This window comes from Mobula birostris, chromosome 3 (genome assembly GCF_030028105.1).
Source record: "Mobula birostris isolate sMobBir1 chromosome 3, sMobBir1.hap1, whole genome shotgun sequence".
NCBI lineage: Eukaryota > Metazoa > Chordata > Chondrichthyes > Myliobatiformes > Myliobatidae > Mobula > Mobula birostris.
In genome coordinates, this window is record NC_092372.1 from 172,210,713 (window position 1) to 172,238,179 (window position 27,467).

At 40.7% G+C, this 27,467-nt stretch overlaps 1 protein-coding gene across 1 annotated transcript in view; it reads right to left on the reverse strand.

The window, feature by feature from the left end:
* The window catches only part of LOC140194753 (tomoregulin-1-like), a 287,906-nt gene that overhangs the window by 153,547 nt on the left and 106,892 nt on the right, over window positions 1-27,467 (reverse strand). The window contains exon 2 of the mRNA XM_072252017.1: window positions 9,773-9,864. Coding sequence (XP_072108118.1) covers window positions 9,773-9,864 — 92 coding nt within the window. The remainder of the gene's footprint in view (window positions 1-9,772; window positions 9,865-27,467) is intronic.

Below are 27,467 nucleotides of genomic sequence, written 5' to 3' on the forward strand. Positions count from 1 at the left end.
TTATTATTTAAACAAAGAATGCTTAATCAGAATCAAGTTTATTATCACCGGCATGTGATGTCAAGTTTGTTAACTTAGCAGCAGTAGTTCAATGTAATACATAATCTAGCAGAGAGAGAGAAAAAAATAATAAATAAAATAAAACATAACAATAAATAAACAAGTAAATGAGTTATGTATGTTGAATAGATTTTTTAAAATGTGCAAAAACTGAAATACTGTATATTAAAAAAAGTGAGGTAGTGTCCAAAGTTTCAATGTCCATTCAGGAATCAGATGGCAGAGGGGAAGAAGCTGTTCCTGAATCGCTGAGTGTGTGCCTTCAGGCTTCTGTACCTCCTACCTGATGGTAACAGTGAGAAAAGGGCATGTCCTGGGTGCTGGAGATACTTAATAAAGGACGCTGCCTTTCTGAGACACCGCTCCCTAAAGATGTCCTGGGTACTTTGTAGGCTAGTACCCAAGATGGAGCTGACTAGATTTACAACATTCTGCAGCTTCTTTCGGTCCTGTGCAGTAGCCCCTCCATACCAGACAGTGATGCAGCCTGTCAGAATGCTCCCTACGGTACAACTATAGAGGTTTTTGAGTGTATTTGTTGACATGCCAAATCTCTTCAAATTCCTAATAAAGTATAGCTACTGGCTTGCCTTCTTTATAACTACATCGATATGTTGGGACCAGGTTAGCTCCTCAGAGATCTTGACACCCAGGAACTTGAACAATATACTTACATTATTACTGAAATATTAAATAAAAACCAGAACCAGAGGGGATATCTTTATTCCGTACTACTCTGATCTAATTCTACAGTCTAGAAACTCACTCTTTTTAACTCATTTTTATCTGCACAGTTTGTCTTCTTTTCACATTGGTGTTGACAAGTCTTATGTTTGTTTATGTATAGCTTTTCAGAAAATTCTATTGTATTTTTCCTGTAAATGTCTGAAAGAAAACGAATCCCAATGTAGTATATGATGTAATATGCATACCTTGATAATAAATTTGATTTGAACTTCAACTGGTGTTGCATACAGTTTTAGCAAAGCCTCCCTCCATTACACCCCTTGTACCTGCTCCACAATTCGAAAGGATCATGGCTATTTTCACCTCTCACCCCTTCCCCGCACTAACCCTACAGCTCTTGATTACTTTCAGACCTAAAGTTCTACCTTGCTTTGTTTTGAATATATACATCAACTGAGTCTCCATAGCTCTCTTGGGTCATGAATTTCAAAGATGCAATACTTTCTGGATGAATGTTTTTTCCTCATCAGATCCCTTACTATGGATTCTATGACCCACAATTCTAGACATCCCAACTCCACACCTCCCCTGCTAAGATAATTATAGATTTCAGTGAGATACCTGCCAGTGAGACTAGCTGTCCCTGGTATTCTCTCCTGAGCACAAGTCTCCTCCTTTTTATCACTGCTATCCAAATGGTCAAATGGTACTATTTAACATCAGGAAATATATACAATATACAACCTGAAAATCTTGCCTATGCTTGCATTTCTGATATTCCTCAGGTTCATGAGTTAAATTAATTGGTAGGAGGATTAAAGGGGAACTGTATGAAAATGTTTTCACACAACAGGTGGCAGAAGTCTGGAACACATTGCTTTCTACAGTAGGAGAGGCAGAAATGTTCTTCACATTTTGTAAGTACTTGTATATGTAAGGTATTTATTTATTTAGCTATACAGTGTGGAGTACGCACTTCTGGCTCTTTGAGCCATGCCACACCTGGAAAAACCCTATTGAATCTAACATAATCACAAGACAATATGCAACAACCAATTAAACTACCTGGTCTGTCTTTGGACTGTGGGAGTAAGTGGAGCACCTGGGGAAAACACACACATTCCATGGCAGGACATACTAACTCCTTACCAGTGGTGCTGGAATTGAACTCAGAACTCACTACCACTCCGAGCTGTAACAGCATTACACTAACCACTACACTACCGTGGTGGCCCATGACCTGGAGGACCACAGAACCAATGCACTTTGGCAGCAACAGTAAAGGTGCAAACTATTTTCTAGATGAGAAAAGAATTTTGAAACCAGTAGTGCAAGGGGACATGGGACTCTTAGTTCAGGATGCCCTTAAGGTTGAGTCAGTTGTAAAGAAGGTTAATGCAATGTTAGCATTCATTTTGAGATGAATAAAACACGTACTGCTGAGGCTTTATAGGGTGTTAGTAAGACCAGCTTTGGAATATTGTGAGCAATTGTTGGCCCCATTTCTAAGGAAAGATATGCTGGCCCTGGAGTGTGCCCAGTGGAGGTTCACAAGTATGATGTCAGGAAAATGAAAAACTTAACCTGGGTGGAGTGCTTAATGTCTCCAGGCTTGCATTTGATGGAGTTCAAAAGGATGAGGGTGATCTCATTGAAACCTACTCGATACTAAAAGGTCTGAAAGAGTGGACATGGAGACAATGCTACCATTAGTAAGAGTTCAGGATCCAAGAGCGCAGTTGTAGAATGGAGAGACATTCATTTAAAACTAAAATTAGAAGGAATAACACTGCATAACACTAAGGGGCGGAAAGCGCTGGTGGGAGTTGTGTACAGGCCACCTAACAGTAGTAGTGAGGTCGGAGATGGTATTAAACAGGAAATTAGAAATGTGTGCAATAAAGGAACAGCAGTTATAATGGGTGACTTCAATCTACATGTAGATTGGGTGAACCAAATTGGTAAAGGTGCTGAGGAAGAGGATTTCTTGGAATGTATGCGGGATGGTTTTTTGAACCAACATGTCGAGGAACCAACCAGAGAGCAGGCTATTCTAGACTGGGTTTTGAGCAATGAGGAAGGGTTAATTAGCAATCTTGTCGTGAGAGGCCCCTTGGGTAAGAGTGACCATAATATGGTGGAATTCTTCATTAAGATGGAGAGTGACATAGTTAATTCAGAAACAAAGGTTCTGAACTTAAAGAGGGGTAACTTTGAAGGTATGAGACATGAATTAGCTAAGATAGACTGGCAAATGACACTTAAAGGATTGACGGTGGATATGCAATGGCAAGCATTTAAAGGTTGCATGGATGAACTACAACAATTGTTCATCCCAGTTTGGCAAAAGAATAAATCAAGGAAGGTACTGCACCCGTGGCTGACAAGAGAAATTAGGGATAGTATCAATTCCAAAGAAGAAGCATACAAATTAGCCAGAGAAAGTGGCTCACCTGAGGACTGGGAGAAATTCAGAGTTCAGCAGAGGAGGACAAAGGGCTTAATTAGGAAGGGGAAAAAAGATTATGAGAGAAAACTGGCAGAGAACATAAAAACTGACTGTAAAAGCTTTTGTAGATATGTAAAAAGGAAAAGACTGGTAAAGACAAATGTAGGTCCCCTACAGACAGAAACAGGTGAATTGATTATGGGGAGCAAGGACATGGCAGACCAATTGAATAATTACTTTGGTTCTGTCTTCACTAAGGAGGACATAAATAATCTTCCAGAAATAGTAGGGGACAGAGGGTCCAGTGAGATGGAGGAACTGAGCGAAATACATGTTAGTAGGGAAGTGGTGTTAGGTAAATTGAAGGGATTAAAGGCAGATAAATCCCCAGGGCCAGATGGTCTGCATCCCAGAGTGCTTAAGGAAGTAGCCCAAGAAATAGTGGATGCATTAGTGATAATTTTTCAAAACTCGTTAGATTCTGGACTAGTTCCTGAGGATTGGAGGGTGGCTAATGTAACCCCACTTTTTAAAAAAGGCGGGAGAGAGAAACCGGGGAATTATAGACCGGTTAGCCTAACGGCGGTGGTGGGGAAACTGCTGGAGTCAGTTATCAAAGATGTGATAACAGCACATTTGGAAAGCGGTGAAATCATCGGACAAAGTCAGCATGGATTTGTGAAAGGAAAGTCATGTCTGACGAATCTCATAGAATTTTTTGAGGATGTAACTAGTAGAGTGGATAGGGGAGAACCAGTGGATGTGGTATATTTGGATTTTCAAAAGGCTTTTGACAAGGTCCCACACAGGAGATTAGTGTGCAAACTTAAAGCACACGGTATTGGGGGTAAGGTATTGATGTGGATAGAGAATTGGTTAGCAGACAGGAAGCAAAGAGTGGGAATAAACGGGACCTTTTCAGAATGGCAGGCAGTGACTACTGGGGTACCGCAAGGCTCAGTGCTGGGACCCCAGTTGTTTACAATATATATTAATGACTTGGATGAGGGAATTAAATGCAGCATCTCCAAGTTTGTGGATGACATGAAGCTGGGCGGCAGTGTTAGCTGTGAGGAGGATGCTAAGAGGATGCAGGGTGACTTGGATAGCTTGGGTGAGTGGGCAAATTCATGGCAGATGCAATTCAATGTGGATAAATGTGAAGTTATCCACTTTGGTGGCAAAAATAGGAAAACAGATTATTATCTGAATGGTGGCCGATTAGGAAAAGGGGAGGTGCAACGAGACCTGGGTGTCATTATACACCAGTCATTGAAAGTGGGCATGCAGGTACAGCAGGCGGTGAAAAGGGCAAATGGTATGCTGGCATTTATAGCGAGAGGATTCGAGTACAGGAGCAGGGAGGTACTACTGCAGTTGTACAAGGCCTTGGTGAGACCACACCTGGAGTATTGTGTGCAGTTTTGGTCCCCTAATCTGAAGAAAGACATCCTTGCCATAGAGGGAGTACAAAGAAGGTTCACCAGATTGATTCCTGGAATGGCAGGACTTTCATATGAAGAAAGACTGGATGAACTAGGCTTGTACTTGTTGGAATTTAGAAGATTGAGGGGGGATCTGATTGAAATGCATAAAATCCTAAAGGGATTGGACAGGCTAGATGCAGGAAGATTGTTCCCGATGTTGGGGAAGTCCAGAACGAGGGGTCACAGTTTGAGGATAAAGGCGAAGCCTTTTAGGACTGAGATTAGGAAAAACTTCTTCACACAGAGAGTGGTGAATCTGTGGTATTCTCTGCCACAGGAAACAGTTGAGGCCAGTTCATTGGCTATATTTAAGAGAGAGTTAGATATAGCCCTTGTGGCTAGGGGGATCAGAGAGTATGGAGGGAAGGCTGGTGCAGGGTTCTGAGTTGGATGATCAGCCATGATCATAATAAATGACAGTGCAGGCTCGAAGGGCCGAATGGCCTACTCCTGCACCTATTTTCTATGTTTTCTATGTTTTCTATGAATTTCCTCAGGTGGTGAATCTGTAAAATTTATTGCCACAGAGGGCTGGGAGGAAGTGTCACTGGGTGTACTTAAGGTATAGATTGAGACGCTCTTCATTGTTAAGGGGGTTTAGGGTGACAGGGAGAAAACAGGATAATGGGGTTCAAAAATATCAGCCTTGAATTAACAGCAGACCAGACTCAATGGGCCAAATGTTTTAATTCTGTATCAATATTTTACGCTTTTATATTGGAAGGTAGGGTTAAAGTGGATAGCTTTTACAACTAACAAGGTAATAATGGGTCAAATCGCTTCTTTCAGTGTCACAAACTTTCTGAGATTATTCTGATTTTGGTGTCTCCCTACTGAAGTGAATGGTCTCCACATTAAATACTAGCCTTGCTAATAGGACCGAGGCACAAATGCACAAAACTACAATGTCTTGAGTATTTCCTAAGCCTTAAAATTGATTGTGCCTTTACATTCTTACACACTATAGAGAAGGTTTTGGCTTCAAATATATTTACTGCCAATAAATATCTGGCATTGCAGTGGAGTACTAGTACATTGAAAAAAACATTGAATTAATGCAGTCAAAGGGTGGGATTACCAGGCAGTGGATTCTGCACTTGAAGAATTAAAGGCACTTTTATAGGAGTTGCATACAGGGAATTACAATGGAGGTGGGGTGCTGTATAAATATGGAGATTCAACATGGTAAAAAATTGTTATGATTAGTATGTTCAATTTTCATAAGCAGAAATAGCTTACCAATGCAATAGCCTACTTCTCATTCTCTGTTGCTTCCAGTCAATGCATTGCACAAACATCAACAATTGTCAAACTTCGTACCTAACTTTCACAAGTTTGGATTCTTATCTTGATATCTTGTTATTATCCCACAAGTACTATTCCAAATACAAGAATTAATGCCAGTGTGTGTTATAATGCGAGCATTATTAAAAGTAAGTTGATACTAATTAGGATAATGGGGGGTTCTACTTCTGTTCTTTTTACTTCCGGTGGGCTTTGTATATAGTGTGCCTGCCATGCTGTACGGGTTGTGAAAGCCTCTGTATATACATAACGGTTTTGAAGTTCAAGATGAAGTCATTTCTTTGGCATGAAGTTGTCGAGTGTGCCTTTTTCAAAGTAGAAGTTACTACATATTTTTGGCGATGAGATAAACTGGTTTTGTGAATGTATCAGCACGTTTTTCGAAAGGGAGCTTCGCGTTTCAGATGGCTACGTTTGGAACTATCAGGGAACTTCTGGAAGGAAACGAGGACTGGTCGGAGTATGAGGAAAGGTTGGGACACTTTTTCTGTGCTAATGGAATTACTAAGGAGGCTAAGAAGCACTCTATTCTCCTGAGTGTGTGTGGGGCAAAGACTTACAAGCTAATAAGGAATTTAGCTGCACCGCGGAAACTGGGGGACATTCCATATAAAGAACTGGTCAAGCTCGTGGGAAACCACTACAAACATTCTGCAATAGTCCAACGGTGTAAATTTCACAGCCGTTTCAGGAAGCCAGGTCAGTCTGTGGCCAATTTCGTGGCCGAGCTTCTGCAACTGTCAGAGCATTGTGATTTCGGAGCGTTGTTGGAAGACATGCTCCGTGATCGATTGGTATGCGGCATTAATAATGACGGCATACAACGCCGTCTGTTAGCGGAAACACCACCATTGACTTTCAAGAGAGCCTTAGAGATTGCCCAAGGCATGGAGATGGCTGCTAATAATGTCAAGGATATCCTGAAAGGACATGGGGGGGTCGCAGTGAGCGGCAGTGCACCAAGTCAGGAGGGAGACTGGTAAACAGGCAAAGTGGGTGGAATGTTTCCGGTGTGGAGGGACACATTATGCAAATTCAAAGACACTGTCTGCCATGTTGATAGCAAAAAGGGACATTTAGCTAAAAAGTGCAGAAGTTCAAAGGGTAAGATTAAGCCTGGGCAGGGGAAAGCTCAGCAGGCTCAGGCAGCCACACACCATTTAGAAGAAGCCGATGAAGAGGCAGCGTGTGCCTACAACATGATTGCAGTGGAAACAGATGAGGAACCACCTGAATCATATCATGCCACAGTCACATTAAGTTTGAGATTCATTCAGAGGCTACTGCATCAGTCATTAGTGAGGAGACCTACAGGAGGACATGGGGGTCCAACCTGCCTCCCATTAGACTGTCAAAGCTCTAACCTAGGACCTATATGGGGCAGCCCATACCTCATTTAGGGGTGTTATATGCAGACATTTTAGCCGGGGGTCAAAAGGCTGAAGCCAGGCTACTGAGAGCTAAGGGCAGGGGGCCCAGACTTTTGGGTCACGATTGGCTTCACAAAATCCGGCTAAACTGGCATGAAATTAAATACGCACACACGACGGAGGACATTCTGCAGCGGTACAGTGATGTTTTCAGGAATGAGCTAGGAACACTGAAGGGCGTAACAGTGAAACTCCATGTCGACCCTGAGGCTACACCACATCTTTTTAAGTCCAGGTTGGTGCCCTACGCCATGAAAGGCAAAGTCAAGGAGGAGCTGGAACGTTTACAGAGGCTGGACACTATTAAGCCCGTCCAGTTTTCAAGGTGGGCGGCTCCCATTGTTCCAGTTTTGAAGACAGACTACGGTGGAAGCATGTCCACCAGTGACTTTGCCAGAGGGCGAGATGCTGGCAGAGGGGTCAGGGTCCCCTGAGGAGGATGGACATTCTCACGCAGACACACAGACCCCTCTCATGCCCCCAAAACCAGATCCACCCAAAACACCCTCACCAGCGGTGCCTGCTGGGTCACTGGGGGTAGTGTGCAGATCACAGTGCACTCGTAAACCTCCTGACAGACTGAATCTTTGACAGGATAGTTCTTTTTTGTTGTTGTGAGATTGAATGTCGAATCTGTCACATTTTCCAGATGTTTTGTATTAATAAACTGTTGCTGAGATACGAGTATAAGTTTTCAGGGGTACGCAAGTCAATAACACCACTGTTTTTATTTCCTAGTTTTTCACATTTGGGGATGTTGGATTTTAAAGGGGGTTATAATGTGAGCATTATTAAAAGTAAGTTAATACTAATTAGGATAATGGGGGGTTCTACTTCCGTTCTTTTTACTTCCGGTGGGCTTTTTATATAGTGTGCCTGCCATGCCGTATGGGTTGTGAAAGCCTTTGTATGTACATAACGGTTTTGACATTCGAGATAAAGTCGTTTCTTTGGCATGAAGTTGTCGAGCGTGCCTTTTACAAAGTAGAAGTTACTACAGTGTGTACTGTAAGAGACATTTCTCATTATCTGTCATACTAATCACTGTGTTTTAACTAGTATACAATATAGTTTAAGCTGAGAAATCAGTGGGCCACGGGCAGTAAGGAGAGGAGTTTCTATCTCACTATTATCAGACTCTTGAACCGACCTCTATAAGATTGTTTCTTGAACTCATGTGACAATAATAAACCAAACCTAGAACTTCTTCAACAGACAACAATCCCCCTGATTTCTATTCTATTTGTATGGGTTCCAAGTGGCTACGGAAGTCAATGTGGGAATGACTGATTTTTACACAAACAAAGCAGGAACTGGCTAACCCAGCAGATAGATGGATGAATAGTTTGTGGGTTGCTGCACTCCCTCTTCTCCTTCTGTGTGTATCTGATGTAAGGCATCAGGGTTCTCCATACTCTCTGAAATGCTCTTTCACAGGACCATGAAGAACCACTGGGGTGGTGTCTACCAAAAGCTGTGATGAAACTTGGTGGGAAGGGGTTGAGAGAGCATTGGAAGGTTTTATATTATGATAGCAAATGCCAGAGTTATTTCAGGGCTCAGATTTTATTTAAATAAAACTAGCCAACTGCTCATCATTAAAAAGGTGCCCCAATATTACTTCAGAGATGTAAGATGAAATTAATATGTGGTAGATACTTTAATAGTTGAAGAGTAGGCAGCTTGGGATGGAAATTGTCAAGGTTACATACAGTAACATAAAACTCAACTTTTTCAAAACTCTTTGACTGTGCTACCAGCAAAACTAATTGGAGTGACAATTCCATCCTAAAGTTGTTGAGCAAACTCTCAATGGTTTTTGTCAGCCAGTTAATATTTGTTGACACATATATTTTAACAATATATTCATTGCCTTCTTTATGAATATCTGTATATTATATAAAATAATAATAAGTAGGGAAGGAAGAAAGAAAGAAAGAAAGAAAGAAGAAAGGAGCACAGTTACTTAGTTTCACTTCGTTAGGACATCTCAAATTGCTTTACAACTAAAAAGTTATTTTTGAAGTGTTTTCATGTAGAAAATAGGCATACAACTTACACACTGCAACAACCCCCAAAAAACACCGTAGTTGATAAATAATGTCTACAACAATTCTCTATCAAAAGCAACTTGTATTGATGAAATACGAACAAAAATGCAGGAAACACTCAGATGTCTTGGAATTAAAACATTAACTTTTCCCTTTCCACAAATGCTGCCTGACTTGCTGAGTGTTTCCAACATTTCTTGATTTTATTTCAGATTTCTAGCATCGTCAGTTTTCATTGATTTTTATCTACATTAATGAAACACCTTTTTAAGATGAGAAAAAGAGACAAAAAGATACACTTACTTGGAACTGGCATGAGCATGTCAAGTCATCACCGACTTCCTTACAGACTCCACCATATTTACACGTAGTTTCGTCACATATTTTAAAATCATCTGCAAAAAGAGATTTAAATCTAAATGCTTGGCAAAAAAATTGATTTATTCTGAAATTCACAAATTTTCACAAATTACGTATCTGATGCATTAAAATACAGCCATGGTTTGTCATAATAATTGCCGGCTTCAACAAGGATTATGCACCAAGACTTTAACAAGAGCCTTACAATTTCAAAACCAGGTGTATTAAATGTTATGACGTATCAAGTCTTGGTGTGCTCAGAGTTAACATTTCTGGAAGTTAATTTTAAAGCATTAAGGTAAAGCATTAAATCAGGATAAAATTTAAAATGCTAGAGCCAATGCATGAAAAATAATGATTTTAATTCCTCAGATTTAATTCTTCCTTAGTGCAATTATTCTTTTCCATCTGATACACAAATCTAGTATCTTCTACTTCTGGCTTTTAGAACGAAGATTTCTATTTGTATTACTTGGCACTTCAAAGCTGTTTGTGTTCAAACTACTGCATTGTAAAGACTCATGTCAAATGTTGTTCTGACACAAGTCTTTACAACACAGTAGTTTGAACACAAACACTTGTCTTTATTATGTTCCTTACTGCATTGTTGCACCTCATCTCTCACAAACTTTCCATGGGAGTGGAGCTAATCCTCAGACCTGATGGGAGATTGGTTCTTTAACAACCTACTCCACATTTCACAACTCTGCTCTCTGACAATGTGTTCAGGTCAGAACGGGGCAAACATTTAAAAGACAATTTAAACCCTGGGCTGGATGGATTGAAAAGGCTAAATGTCAGGGACTAGAGGTGAGGGTTGAGCTGCTCCGCGATGTTTACTCTGCTCTCCACAGTACTGAGGCTGAGGTTGTGATTACGGGTTTTGTCTCTGCTCTCTGCAGTACTGAGGCTGAGGCTGTGGTTACAGGTTTTGTCTCTGCTCTCTGCAGTACTGAGGCTGAGGCTGTGGTTATGGGTTTTGTGTCTGCTCTCTGCAGTACTGAGGCTGAGGCTGTGGTTACGGGTTTTGTCTCTGCTCTCCACAGTACTGAGGCTGAGGATGTGGTTACAGGTTTTGTGCCTGCGAGCTCTGCAAATACTTGCCCCGATGTGCGGTGAACCAAGGCTGTGAGTCTGCTTCAGCTACTCCAGGCTCCGTGTCTACAGCCTCACTTTAGATCTGAATGCTGTCGCTTGCTTCTATTGTTTGCACAATATATTTTTTCCCCCTCTGCACATTGAGTATATGTTAGTCTATTTTTTAATGATTTCTTTCAGGTTTCTTGTTTTATGGATGACTGAAAGAAGATGTAAATCTCAAGGCTGTATAACTTATACATACTTTGATAATAAATGTACTTTGAACTTCAAAAACATGGACCAATTCCCATATCCTGAGAGCAATAATTCGGCAAAGACAGATGTTGATGAAGAAATTTACCATTGTTTTTAATGCACCAGCACAACGTTCAGTCAACTGAGGAAAAGTGACTTTTATGATCATGATCTAAGATTATAAGCCATGTCTAAGATTACGATACCATGTTCTGATATACCAAAATGATCTTTGCAGTCCCTTATGCTTCACAGACCTGAACCACTCATAGTAGGCAACAAAAAAATGTCTCTACAAAGACCTCCAAATTCAGTAGATGAATAAATAGACCCACATCCATCCCCTTGGTTAACATCAGCAGTAATGAGCCTTTAACTACACCCAGTCAATTCCTCTGAGCAAACAATGTCATTCATGTCCTTGCATCGAGAGCAAAAGGAAGCCTTCATAAACTTCATGAACTATCCAACAACCCAATCTGTCAATAAAGCACCCTGCACTACTACATTGGTCTCATTCCTCACTGGAGAGCTCAGATTATCAGAATGGAAGCAAGTTATCTACCCTGAGGAAGTGCCCATAAAGAAGATAAATGTATAATTGCCATTTGGTAGCCTATTCTCCCTGAGCAGAGGCAAAATTATGGAAATCAACAATGACCTACTGTGGCACTGGGGAGAGTGAAATTCCTTACCTGCAGGATTTAAATCAGATTTCTAAATGTGCCAAGATGAACCATTGGTTGATTCCCCAAAATACAGCACTGAATCAGCTAAATTTAATGGGAATGATTACTTCCTAATACCTACTACTCCAGTTATGTGTGCCATCTTTCCTTCTTCCCAAACTGGTTCAGCATTGGCTGGAATCTCCGCAACTCTCTCCCGTGTGTAAGTTTTACAGTTTGGCCCCATTTGAAAACACTACCAATCTGGGTGATCCTGGCACACTCATATTAAACGTATAGAATCAACAAAATCAACTGAACATTAATGTTAAATCTAGTTAGTCACAGTCCAATAAAATAAAGCTGGACTTAACTAAATTTTTTGACAATTAACATTGGATATTGAATAAAATTTCTTCTATCATCAGGGCTTTTCAGCAAATACCTATAAATCCATTATGTTTTGAAAATGCATCCTCCTTCTTTTCCAACCAGAGGCCAAGTTTAAAATGAATGACCAGAAATCCATACAGAGCAATGCATAAAAATTTCCATTAGCAAAATCATGAGTGAAAATCAGTTTCCTACATTATAGTTATAAGACAAATATAGACGTTGAACATCTCAGGTTATAATTCTTTCAAATATTCTCACCAACAGTGCTTTCCTGAAGGACTGTATTTCATAAGATGTTACAGTTGGACATGACTTTGGACTGAATTATTGAAGTAAATGGGTGCAAAAAGTCCTCAGACTCCTGAGAAGATAAATAGCTGTATCCAAGGATTTGATTACAAAAACGAGGGAATTTATTTCTTACCAATCCAACTGTTCAATCTAGTACTTTATTTCCATACAGGTTGATACTCCTGATGTGCAAGTGCAGACACGCTGACAAGAGGTTATTTGCCATGAGCAGAAGCACAGCTGAGCCGAAATCAACATTCACTGAATCTGCGGATATGTATCATGTGTGGGCACCTTCTACGATTTGTTACTTCTCTAACTATAAGCCACTGAGGCAATCCACTTTGTTGTTGTGTATAGGATTAGCTTTCTCAACAGTCAGGGGTTTAAGATATACAAAAAAAAGCACGTGTACCCATTTAGATGAGCATCATACTACATCCTAAGCCATCCGCTGAGGCCTCTTTAGAATATAATGAGCCATCATTTAATAAGTCATTGCAGTAAATTGGAGCAAACTTACTAGTTTCTTTTTCCATAACATTGTCAGGAACCATATTTTCAGCCCTTTATTTCTTTTTATTAATGTTCACAATGAGATGGGAAAGTCTTTTATTTAACTCAGTTTATTTCATGATGTATTCTAGGTCTGTCATTGTGAATTGTTTCATTACAGCAACATCAAGGAATCATCACATTAAAGAAAATGAAACCAGGAGTCCTTGTGCAGATGTGAATACATTAAACACATTGAAGGAGCAATTGTTTCAATGATGAAAACTGCTTCTTTAAAGACCCTATGTAGAGCATTTACACATATTTTCTGCGACACTAACAGCTAGATCTTAAAATTAATGTTCCATTGCTGTGAAAATGCGGTGAATACAAAATACCCAAATGCAATTTTGAAAGCGCTTTAAGAATAACCAGGAAGGAATACATTACTACTCTGCTTGTGATGGTGACATTCTGCACAATTGTTGCTGTTGCAAATCGCTGGAAAAAGCAGCAGTATTATTTAATTATATAAAAGAAAAATGGCTTGGCTTTTTGTTTTTGAAAGTGTCACCTCTACACAAGTTTTGTAACTGTGTACGGCAAGCTAGGCATAAATACTTATGGAGATGCAAGTTCAGCTGAGTTGAAAAATGTACAATGCATTTTCTGCTTTAAAGGTAGCAGGAACCTTAAGCAGGCAATGTAGTCAATATTTGTATATATTAGCATTTGTTGTTGCAAGCGACTGGTTTTTAGCCAGTTAGATGTGTAAATAATTTTATGTGACAGATATTGTTAGCATGCTTTTAAATAAATTGGCAAGATTTAACAATTACAGCTTTCAGATACTCTGTCAAGAGGAGCTGAACAAAGAGAAGATTTTCCTTTGCATAATGTTTAATCAAGAGTAGTAACCTGTAGGAACCAGTACAGCTCAAATGTGACGAATTTCCATAGGAATTTGCTTGATCATAAGAATATGACAAGTGGGAGCTGAGCTGGGCCGCACAGCTATCACCCAGTGAGACCATCGCCACTTTCCACTCTATATATCCTTTGTTTCCCTCTGTCACTTCTTCTCTTAAATATACTCAAAGCATGAACATCCAATTTCCTCTAGTCTACACACATATTCATTTATCTGAGAGCAGAATCATCTTCACATCAAAACTTTACCGCAAGACTTTATTTCCTAGCCTAAAGACAATTCAAGGCATCTACCTTGTCAGCTTTTTCAGAATGTTGTATTTTTCCTGTAGATAAACTTTCACATCTAAATGCCAAAGATTAACAGCTTAATCCTTTCAAAAATTATCCAAAGAATGCTCACCTCATTGTTGTCAAAGAGATGTTAATATTGGTATTTTTACTGGCTTACTATTGTCACATTTACCAAGACACAGTGAAAAACTTGTCTTCCAAACTGTTTGTACATATCAAATCATTACATGGTGCATTTAGCTACAATAAGGTAACAACTTAAGTAACATCTCAGAAAAGAAAAAAAATAAGCTTAAAGGGGAGATTCCAGAGCTTAAACCCATGACAGTTTTCGCCAATGGTACTAGTCAGGAAGCACAGGGGTGAACAGATGCAAATCAGAACACACACCAGAATGCCAGATAACCTCGAGTTCTCAACAGTAAGATGAGGGAAGGAACCATAAATGCTTCAGAATAGTCAGGTTGAGGGTTAAGGAGATCATTGAAGAGAATCTCTGTAACAGGAGTGAAAGCAGGGGAATCGAGTTAACATAAGAGTTGGAAATAGATTGTCAAAGTTGGCTTGAAAATGAAACTGCATTTTGCTCACTTTGAGAATCACATCTAGCCATTTGAATTGAAGAACAAAGGAAACAGGTAACTTTAGTGTTGTGGTGACATGACAACAAGCTTTCCCTCAATGTCAGGAAAAGAGAAGAGCAGGTCATTGACTTCTGGAAATAGGGTGGTGCACAGACTCCTCATAATATGCTGAGGTGGATATGCTTGAGTTTCAGGTTCTGTGACGAGAGTCGTTGACGAGGATGGATTCGACCCAAATATAATGGGGTATCCAAAGCAAGAATCAAGTCATGGTATCAAACTGGGTTAAGAATTGAACAGCAAACTATATATATATATATCTATCACTAGTAGGGCTTACAATTGAGCACTGATCTTCAGTTCTGATGCTCTTTAAATATCAATTTTTGGCACCAAAACGTGTTTGTCAATTAGCGAGATGGACCTGAATGCTTAAAGGGGCCATGCCAGCTATCTATACTCCAGAGAGTTAGAGTGTCTAAACCCAGAAGCTGCTGAGGTTGGGCGTGTCTTGTAACAGGGCCCCTCCCCTATGGATGACTCCTGACACCCTGGCTACTCGGAAAGACAGTGATAGTAGCTGTGGAGGAGAGCCAGATCCAAAATATCTCTTTCAGGCACCCAGCATCCCTCCTCAGATCCAAATCCTTCCCAGTCCGCGAGGTATTGCCAAACTCTCTGACCAGTATGTGAGTCTAAAAGTCTTCTCACTGTGAAGACTTGTCCCCACAAATTAAACTTGGGTGATGGCAGGACTGATGGAGGTGGGGCTAAGGGGCTGGTGCAGACAGGTTTTATTTAGGGATGTGGAAAGTGAGATTGATCTTCAGGGTCTTGAGGAGCTGTTGCCCCAAATAGCTTACAGAACACCTTCCACAAATGTGATACAAACTGTGGACCACATGTCAGAGACAATGTCCACTGGGAATCGTGGATCCTGAAAACCTGGTCCAGGACAATTTCGGCTGTCTCTGCTGCAGACGGTAGCTTCTCCAAGGCAATGAACTTGCAGACTTTCAAAAACCGATTGACTATTATCATGATGATAGTCTTCCACTTGGATGGTGGAAGACCCATGACTAAGTCCATGAAGACGTGCGCCCATAGTCTTTCCGGAACAGGTAGAGGGTTGAGGAGCCTTCAGGGTCAGGTATGGGGCTCCTTGTTCCAGGCACACACCTCGCATGCCTGCACGTACTATTGAACCTCTTTCGTAAGGGGTTTGAATGCTATCACCCCTTACAAAGGGAAATCAAGTGGCATAGGTGAGAACAGGGTTTCACTTCCAGATGAGCTGAATAGCTTCCATGCTCACATCGATCATCAAAACTCGGAGGAATCTTCTTGAGCTCCCACAGCTCCCAATGACAATGTGATTTGAGTCAATGAGATTGGTGCGAGAGCATCCTTCAGGAGGTTGAACCCACAGAAGTCACCCGGCTCGGATGGAGTACCTGACCAAGTACTAAAGACCTGTGCGGATTGGCTGGAGTGTTCACTGATATCCTTTACGTCTCACTTTGGCAGTCTGAGGTACACACCTGCTGCAAGCAGGCCTCAGTCATATTGGTGCCTAAGAAGAACGTGGTAACCTAGACAAAGACTATCATCCAGTAGCACTTACCTCCCCTGTGATCAGATGTTTTGGTTTGTTGGTGATGAACCACAACAACATGAGAAACATCTTGGATCTGCTCCGGTTTGCCTACTGTCACAACTGGTCTACAGCTTATGCTATTTTATTGCCTCTTCATTCAACCCTGGAATATCTAGACAGCAAAGGTGTCATATATCATAAATCAGGATGCTCTTTATTGACTACAGCTCGGCATTCAATATTATCATCCCCTCAGAAATAATCAATAAGCTTCAAGATCTTGGCCTCAAACCTGCTTGTGCAATTGGATCCTTGATTTCCTCACTTGCAGAACCCAGTCAGTTCAGATTGGCAACAACATCCCCTCCACAGTCTCCATCAGCACAGGTGCACCACAAGGCTGTGTGCTTAGCCTGTGCTCTACTTGCTTTACACTTATGAATGTGTGGCTGAGCACAGCTCCAATGCTGATGATCACTGTCACTGGTCGAATCAAAAGTGGTGATGAATCATCATATAGGAGGGATATTGAAAATATGACTGAGTGGTACTGCAAAAACAACCTCCCACTTAATGCAGCAAGACCAAGGAGCTGGTTACTGACTTCAGGAGGAAACCACATATCCATAAGCTTGTTCTGATTGGGAATCAAAGATGGAAAGTGTCAGTAACTTTAAATTCCTCATTGTTATCATTTCAGAGGACTTGTTCTGGGCCTAACACGAAAGTGCAATTTCAGAAAAAACATGGCAGTGCCTCTACTTCCTTAGAAGTTTGCAAAGATTCGGCGTGACATCTAATACTTTGATAAACATGTGATGGATGGTATATTGACTGGCTGCATTGCAGTTTGGTATGGAAGCAACAATGCCATTGAATGGAAAATCCTACAAGAAGTAGTGGATATGGCCTATTATTTCAGGGTTAAGCCCATCCCCACTATTGAGACATCTATATAGAGTGTTGTTGCAGAAAAGCAAAATCCATCATCAAGGACCCCTACCATCCAGGTGATGCTCTCTTCTCGCTGCTGCCATCAGGAAGAAAGCACAAGAACCTTAGAATTCACACCAGCAGGTTCAGGAACAGTTATTATACCTCAACCATCGAGCACTTGAACCAGAGAGAATAACTTCATTCAGCCCCATCATTGAACTGTTCAGAAGTAGGTTCTATAGGGTGAAGATGGAGAAAGTTACTGGAGGATGATAAGCGAGAATCTGGTAAGTAGGGAACATTATAATCATAACCATTAGGGGTGAAGATGTGAAGGGCAGCTGGAACAATATCAAAATTTTTTAAGCATTGGAGTGGGGATGACTGGAAGAATTGGATCAGCCCATGATTGAATGGTGGAGCAGATCGACGGGCCGAATGGTCTACTTCTGCTCCTATGTCTTATAGTCTTATGAATAAAGCAACAAAGATCTCACAGTGTAATTATTAAGAACCCTGGTGAAGCCACATCTGAAGAACTGTTTCCTACTACTTATGGTATGTTTATTGCAACATTTATTGTGAAGATAGAGAGAAAATGTTGTTGAAAATTTCAGGAATTTACTTATTCCCCGTTACTTCTCCCATTAAGCCCATTAAGTTTAAATGGATGGTGGGGAAACAAAACACTGGTAAGTTTCAAAGGAGAATGGGAAACAGAATCGAACAGATTTTCAAAAGAATGTGGGAAAAGGTTTAAAACAGTTGTGGGAAATGGGCCCCAGTGAGCTCAAAAGAAGTGTGGGAACCAGGACCACTGGGTTAATGGAAGCATCACATGCTCCTCCCTGCTTAAACAAACCAGGGCCCTGCAGGAATTAACACCAGGTGAATCAGATGTAAAAACCTCCATCAATGCCACATTTCCTTTAAGCTCATTGGGTCCTCAGTTCCCACACTTCCTTTAAACTTGCTGGAACCCTAGTTGGATAATGGATTAACAGAGTTCTACAGCACTATCTTAGCAACATTATGCCTTTTATTTTAATTTAACCACACTGCTTAAAACATACCTCACATATCTCTTTTAAACTTTCATTCTCTCACCTTTGGTATACACTATCTCTTTCCCATTAATGCACAAAGAACATAACAGATTGAATCAATTCTCACTAATATAATAACTTCAAGTTCTCATAAACAAAGTCACCCAAAACTCTCCTTACCTTGTCCCAGTTTGTGTCAGGTCCAATTCACTCTGCATATGCTGATCAACACTTAACCTCAATTTTAAAATTTTCCTAACACATCTGTTATTTCCTTTTATGGCCTCAGTCCTCCATCCCACCACCTCCAAAAACACTACCAGTCTTGGAGCACTCTGCATTCTTCTCATTCTACTCTGGTAAATTTAATGATTTCATCACCAGAAATCTTCAGTCCCTCAAGCCCTAAGACCTGTAATTTCACCCTAGGACTATCTGCTCCTTTTCATCTTTCTTCCCTAAAACCTGTGATTTCGAGCAAACAGTTCCATTTTCCTAAAGCACCTTGGGATGATTAAATTTAAGTTTTGGTTGTTATCTACAGATTCCACAAAGGTAACGCTTTTTTATGGGTGTGTGTTTGAAATCAGAAGTTCAACATCAATTGATTGAATGAAAATGAGCACATCGCCATAGCATATTGTACCCCTTTCACACTAAACTTTTCTTCTTTCAAGCCACTATCATAAGTGGAAATTGCATCTGGTAGCCGAACTATTCAAACTGTTCTGAAAAATTGTGTTTATTGACCCTTGTGGAAAACTGTAGGCCTAATACAATCCATGCAAATAAATGTGAATACTTTACTCTGTGGTGCTTTCAATATTACAGATTTTTTTTCATATGTCAGTCCTGATTGATGAAAGCTTAGGCTCAGGGCTCAGTTCTAATCAGGGTGCAGCAGCTGTGCCCAGCTCTATTGCTGCCAACTTTGTTTTCACATAATTGCACTTTGAAATGTGCAAAGAATTGAATCATTTGACAATCACAAAAAATATATTCTTCCACAAAGATGAATAATTTTATGCAAAATATGGGTTCGTGCTTTGAATTAGAATGAGGATAAAGATACAGAAAGTGTGTCATAGCATTGACTGGTGCACTTTAACTCAACGCGATAAAGCTGTTGTGTTTACTTACTATGACTGGGAATGGTTTCTGGCTTCTGTGAGAACTGTTACATAATCTGAGTATTAACTTAGTTATAAGTGTATTATTTAATCTTTTTTCCCAAAAAATAAATTTGACATTTTTCTGCCCTTCATTCCTCAAAAGGCTATAGATGAGAGAACAACTCTAAAAGCACTGGCAAACCATTCATTGTTGTCATTCATATATGGATGCTTGCCTGTCCATAATAAGCCAAGATTACTTCACCACAGAGATCAACACAGCATGACTCCAAGCAAATTTTGCACCTTTCCTGCAGTGCATCACCCACAACGATCATTAGTGGAAGACTAATCACTACCTCCCACCAATCCACCAAGCCAGCAGCAATGAATTTTTCTTCCACTTCATTCTGTTCCCCACTTCTTTTCAGCTAATTCATATGAGATCAAATAAGAAATCCACTGCTGCAATCAATGCGATTGTAGTCTATATTTTACCTTAACACTACTCTTCTGAAAATCATTATTTATCAATCAAAACTATCAATCTCTATCACAGCCACACAGAAACAAGCCCTCAGGCTCATCAAATCCATGCTGATCATCTACTAACCATTACACTAATCCCATTTTTATTCCCCCATATTCAATCACTCAACCCCACACAAGTGCCAATTTATAGTGGCCAATTAACCTGCACTCTTTTGGGACTGGGAGAGGAGGTAGCACCCAAAGCAAACCCACATTGTTCCAGGGAGAATATGCAACCTCCACATGGGCAACACCACAGTAAGGATTGAACCAGGTTTCTGGCGCTGTGACACAGCAGCTCTGTTAGCTATACCACTGTGCTACAGCTACTCTCCAGATCCTCAATGGCCAAGTACCCGGATCCTCGGAAGTACGGAATTCCAGAGATTCACGTGGCATTCAGAGATTTCATTTTTCTTAATAACAGTTTGAAATGGCTGGCTCTTATTTTGAGACTGACTAGCAATTCCAACCTCCCAGGCAAGGGAAATAACTTTCAAACATCCACTTTCTCAAGTTCTTGAGAATTTTATGCCCCAGTGCTTGCTGCTGCTGCACAATAATCTTCAGCGTGAACTTCCCAGCACAAGTTTGAGAAAAAATGCTGAGTGATTTTCCACGTAATGAGCCTGTGCGTCAAGCGCTGCTGTGGATGTAAACCCAGCAATAGGCAAAGGGGAAAATACTGGTTCCAACCCCAAAGGAGTTCCAAAAGAAATGCTGGTGTAACCATTTAAAGTCTTTAACCTTACCATATTTAAAACTTTCAAACATATTCTGAATGTTTCTCAGATAATCAAAGTTCATCAATATTCAAAAATATTCAAAAAGATTTAAAACATCAAAGCCTAAAACATTTTCAAATACAGTAAGTCTATATGAACAAGACATTAGAGACACATTTAAGAAAAGTAGTGGGAAGATTTCAATATTCTCTTTACTTAATTAGCCATAACAAGCCCATCTAAATCATCAAAATATCACCCCTAGCAGTGGCTGCCTCTGTTTAAATCAAAACAGAAAAACTCCTTAAGGCTTCTCAGATGTAATGTAGCATTGCCATGGCAAGCAAACTGTAGATGACTAGACTAGGATATTGCTTTCTCATTGAATTTTGTGCCAAGTTCACCATTTGAGTATGCCTGCAAACCTATTGTGGTGATCCCTTTGTCAGCAGTTTCCTGACTTCTTTTTTTTCATTAAGTGCAATCGTGAACAATAGTTAGATCAGAAATGCTGATCAAGTCAACTAGTTCCCAAAAAGAACTTTGATAGGCCAATCAGATGGTTCACTGCTGCTCAGCGATAGAACACAAAAAAATCATATGTTATAGACCACCCAATAGTCAGCAAGAATTGGAGGAGCAAATCTGCAGAGAGAGAGCAGGCAACTGCGGGAAACATAAAGTTGTGGTGGTAGGGGATTTTAATTTTCCACATATTGATTGGGACTCCCATACTGTTAGGGGTCTAGATGGGTTAGAGTTTGTAAAATGTGTTCAGGAAAGTTTTCTTAATCCATATATAGAAGTACCAACTAGAGAGGATGCAATATTAGATCTTCTATTAGGAAGCAAGTTAGGACAAGTGACGGGAGTGTGTGTAGGGGAGCACTTTGGTTCCAGCGATCATAACACCATTAGTTTCAACTTGATCATGGATAAAGATAGATCTGGTCCTAGGGTTGAGGTTCTAAACTGGAAGAAGGCCAAATTTGAAGAAATGAGAAAGGATCTAAAAAGCATGTATTGGGACAGGTTGTTCTCTGGCAAGGATGTGATCAGTAAGTGGGAAGCCTTCAAAGGAGAAATTTTGAGAGTGCAGAGCTTGTATGTTCCTGTCAGGATTAAAGGCAAAGTGAATAGGAATAAGGAGCCTTGCTTCTCAAGGGATACTGCAACTCTGATAAAGAAGAAGAGAGTTGTATGACATGTATAGGAAACAGGGAGTAAATAAGGTGCTTGAGGAGTATAAAAAGTGCAAGAAAATACTTAAGGAGGAAATCAGGAGGGCTAAAAGAAGACATGAGATTGCCTTGGCAGTCAAAGTGAAGGATAATCCAAAGAGCTTTTACAGGTATATTAAGAGTAAAAGGATTGTAAGGGATAAAACTGGTCCTCTTGAAGATCAGAGTGGTCGGCTATGTGCGGAACCAAAAGAAATGGGGCAGATCTTAAATGGGTTTTTTGCGTCTGTATTTACTAAGGAAACTGGCATGAAGCCTATGGAATTAAGGGAAACAAGTTGTGAGATCATGGAAACTGTACAGATTGAAAAGGAGAAGGCGCTTGCTGTCTTGAGGCAAATTAAAGTGGATAAATCCCCAGGACCTGACAGGGTATTCCCTCGGACCTTGAAGGAGACTAGTGTTGAAATTGCAGGGGCCCTGGCAGATATATTTAAAATGTTGGTGTCTACGGGTGAGGTGCCTAAGGATTGGAGAATGGCTCATGTTGTTCTGTTGTTTAAAAAAGGATTGAAAAGTAATCCGGGAAATTATAGGCCGGTAAGTTTGACATCGGCAGTGGGTAAGTTATTGGAAGGAGTACTAAGAGACAGAATCTACAAGCATTTGTATAGACAGGGACTTATTAGGGAGAGTCAACATGGCTTTGTGCGTGGTAGGTCATGTTTGACCAATCTATTGGAGCTTTTCGAGGAGGTTACCAGGAAATTGGATGAAGGGAAGGCAGTGGATATTGTCTACATGGACTTCAGTAAGGCCTTTGACAAGGTCCTGCATAGGAAGTTAGTTAGGAAAATTCAGGTGGTAAATTGGATTAGACATTGACTCAATGGAAGAAGCCAAAGAGAGGTAGTAGAGGATTGCTTCTCAGAGTGGAGGCCTGTGACTAGTGATGTGCCACAGGGATCAGTGCTGGGTCCATTGTTATTTGTCATCTATATCAATGATCTGGATGATAATGTGGTAAATTGGATCAGCAAATTTGCTGATGATACAAAGATTGGAGGTGTAGTGGACAGTGAGGAATGTTTTCAAAGCTTGCAGAGGGATTTGGACCAGCTGGAAAAATGGGCTGAAAAATGGCAGATGGAGTTTAATACAGACAAGTGTGAGATATTGCACTTTGGAAGGACAAACCAAGGTAGAACATACATGGTGACTGGTAAGGCACTGAGGAGTGCAGTAGAACAGAGGGATCTGGGAATACAGATACAAAATTCCCTAAAAGTGGCGTCCCAGGTAGATAGGGTCATAAAGAGAGCTTTTGGTATATTGGCCTTTATTAATCAAAGTATTGAGTATAAGAGCTGGAATGTTATGGTGAGGTTGTATAAGGCATTGATGAGGCCGAATCTGGAGTATTGTGTTCAGTTTTGGTCACCAAATTACAGGAAAGATATTAATTATGTTGAAAGAGTGCAGAGAAGGTTTAAAAGGATGTTGCCAGGACTTGAGAAACTCAGTTACAGAGAAAGATTGAATAGGTTAGGACTTTATTCCCCAGAGCATAGAAGAATGAGGGGAGATTTGATAGAGGTATATAAAATTATGATAGGTATAGATACAGTGAATGCAAACAAGCTTTTTCCACTGAGGCAAGGGGAGAAAAAAACCAGAGGACATGGGTTAAGGGTGAAGGGGGAAAAGTTTAAAGGGAATATTAGGGGGGGGCTTCTTCACACAGAGAGTGGTGAGAGTGTGGAATGAGCTGCCAGACGAGGTGGTAAATGTGGGTTCTTTTTTAACATTTAAGAATAAATTGGACAGATACATGGATGGGAGGTGTATGGAGGGATATGGTCCGTGTGCAGGTCAGTGGGACTAGGCAGAAAATGGTTCAGCACAGCCAAGAAGGGCCAAAAGGCCTGTTTCTGTGCTGTAGTTTTTCTATGGTTTCTATGGTTTCTACAATTAAGAAACATTAAAAAAATAGTAGAAATACTGGAGTCATGATGATCATGATGAAGTCTGCTGGAGAGAGACATTTATACACATGCTGTCCTCCATAATTTAAAGAGACTGAAGGATAAGGTTGCAGGGTGACAAAACGTGGCAGGAGCACTTGGAACTAAAAACTAATCCCTACCGGGAGAAAGCAGCACCTGTTCTTTCTGCACTGTTCTCCAGCAGTTTAAAGACTAAGTCCAGCTGGAACATAACTCACAAGTGCTCTTGAAAGTCAGGTATTAACCCTACCTACCAACAACCAAGCATTGCCATCCTGGTCCCCTTCATGATGCTTATGAAGAAGCATGTGACTTCCCTCCCAGAGATGATAAGTGTTCGTGCACTCAACTCTTGAAGGCTTGGACCCCATCATCGCAGATGTTTCCAACCACAGCATCTGGAAGGCTGTTCCAAATTCTGATAGCAGAGTGAAGGAAGCTTCTATCCAGTGTGTAGGTTCTTGCATCAGGCACAGAAACAGCATGAGCAGGCATAAATAAACTGATTATGTGGTGCGCTGTCTCTCATAAGATGAAGGCAGCATGGCGCTAAGGTCTGCAGGGCTGTGGCTGGTGTGCATTTTGTATAGCACAGTAGCTGCAGCAACCTGTCATCTGTGGTGTAAGCTACTGATGGCTAGTTTCTCACGAGCTGTGGTTTCATCTACACCTATAATCCTGAAAGCCTTTCTTTGAATGGAATCAAGCTGGCTGAGGACACTCTGTGAGGCATTCATTGATGATAAGCAGGCATACTCCATGATACTTTGTACCTGGGCTTTGTAAACTGCGGATCTGCCCTCTTTGTCTAGTTTGGATGCTACTTTTTGCAGAGCTCCAAGCCTTTGTCCAGCTTTGTTTGAGATAGTGGAAATTTTCAACACACATTCACAGACATCCCATAGCTTTCCTCAGTTTTGCAGTGTAAAAGTGGCAAGCAAAATACAAGTACTGTACAGACCAGTACAGTTTAATAAAATTACTTCTCATTCTTCAAAGGAATGTGAGCATTTTCTATTTCTTGTCCCCAGATAATTTCCTCTAGGAGAGGAACGAGTGAACTTCACTGTACTCCCTGTAAGGACAACACAATGGATTACGGTTAATTGGACCATCGGTTAATCTTGGCAGACATTTATTTGGGACAACTCTTAAAGAACAAAAACTAAATTTAGAAAATAATCAGGATCCCTTTCATTTAATTGGGACTGCATGCTGCTTAATTGAGGCAGTAGACAGTTGCCAAAAAATTTCTAACTAGTATCAGTCCTATGTACCTGAGTAGCCATTGGACACTACACTGTGCTTACAGTTATCAGTTTTTAAATAGCATTAGTTGTATGTGATTTGTTCAGGAAGCAGTTATTGTAGTCACTGATAGTTGACAAGAAAATAAGCAGTAAGACAATTCAGAACTATTTTGATCACCTCAGTTTCAAGCATTCAGGCCAGGAATGAAAATTAAATGATTTCACCATTTTAACAAGTTAGGAATTACCAAGGTATCAATAATAATCTTCAATGTTACAATGAAAAGGAAGATTTGAAGGATGCAATCATCTTAAGCATTACGAAAAGGTAGTCTGTTATCTGCACTAGGTGTCTGCACTGATTTTGTTCATTTACAGTCAATCAAAAGAACACAGCAGATGAATTCGTCTGTCGATAACTATAAGGAACTAATACACAGATGTATAGTGCTGTAGATGTATCGGTAGTGTCCTAATTTGTTCTGTATTTCACTTAAATGCACAAATTGTTAATCAGTTAAACAGTAGTTTGTATTTGTATACCTTTTAACTATTTCCATGAAACTTCAGCTGATTGGGACAGCCGCTTAACTGGGTCAAAATATACTGGCTCTGAATAACCAGAATACACTATATATTCTTTATTTTATTAAGCGATACAGTGCAGAGTGGGCTCTTCCAGGCCTTCAAGCCACGCCACCCCACCCCAGCGACCCCACAACTCTGAATAACCCTAACCTAATCACGGGACAATTTACAATGACCAATTAATCTACCCATACCGGTACACCTTTGGACTGTGGGAGGAAACAACAGCAACCGGGGAAAGACCACACATTCCACAGGGAGGACATATGGACATTCCTTACAGAAAAGCGCCGGAATTGAACTCCAAGCTCCAGAATGTCTCAAGCTGTAATAGCATCACGCTAACTGCGACGCTACTGCGGTTTATGTCGATCACTTCAAAGCTCAGCGTGTAAAACTTACACAATTCTCCACGATCGTTTTAATCTACAATCTCTATCATTTTTTTCAGCAGTTTGCGTAAAAGGCAACTGGCAGGAACCAGTACAATGAGGGAAGGGTAAAACTATGAAGACGTGAGTGGCTCTAACACTGTTCCTTCTGGTAGGAAACAGACAATAGTCCGAAGGTAACAGGTACATTGGAAAACCAGTTTTGGAAGTTGCCTCATTTGCTTACAAGGTGTGAAAATGGAATCAATAATGTAAGGTACCATTGAGCCATGATCTTCTGACACTGAGCTTCTGCAGGAGTTTAGAATTTCAGTGATGGCTGGTTCATCTCGGCCTTCTTGGCATAACTGCCTGAGGCCTACAAGTGGCCTCTGGCTCTGGAATAGATCAGGAAATCAATGAAGAGTAAGGTAATAGATCATATAACTGCTGGGCTCACGGTTGGAAGCTCTCCCAGTAAACCTCAAATGGGCATATACACCCATTAAGCCCATGCAAATGAAATGGACAATGTGAAAATAGACAATAGAATTTTAGGGTTAATTTCTCAATTTGTGTTTTTGTTTCTCTGATCAGACTTAATCGCTGCTGCACTATTCTTTAATCTACAAACACTGATACCTGATGCATAGTTGTTTGCACAGGAATTTCCAGGTCAAAGTTCAAAAGGGCATTTAATCCTAAAATAGGTATATCCTGGAGTGAGATATGATGTATGCCACAAATGTGCTGGCTAAACCTAATTCATTACAGAGACCACTTCTCAGTGGCTTTCCAAAGGAAGAAGTCCTGAGATGGTAACAATAACACTTAAAGCTGCTGTGCAGGTTGACTCTGTGGTTAAGAAGGCATATGGTGCACTGGCCTTCATCAATCGTGGGACTGAATTTAAGAGCTGAGAGGTAATGTTGCAGCTATATAGGACCCTGGTCAGACCCCACTTGGAGTACTGTGCTCAGTTCCGGTCACCTCTAGGAAGGATGTGGGTGCACAGGAGATTTACAAGGATGTTGCCTGGATTGGGCAGCATGTCTTATGAGAATAGGTTGAGTGAACTCAGCCTTTTTTCCTTGGAGCGATGGAGGATGAGAGGTGACCTGATAGAGGTGTATAAGGTGATGAGAGGCATTGATCATGTGGATAGTCAGAGGCTTTTTCCCAGGGCTGAACTGGCTAGCATGAGAGGGCACAGTTTTAAGGTGCTTGGAAGTAGGTACAGAGATGTTAGGGGTAAGGTTTTTATGCAGAGAGTGATGAGTGCGTGGAATGGGCTGCCGGCAA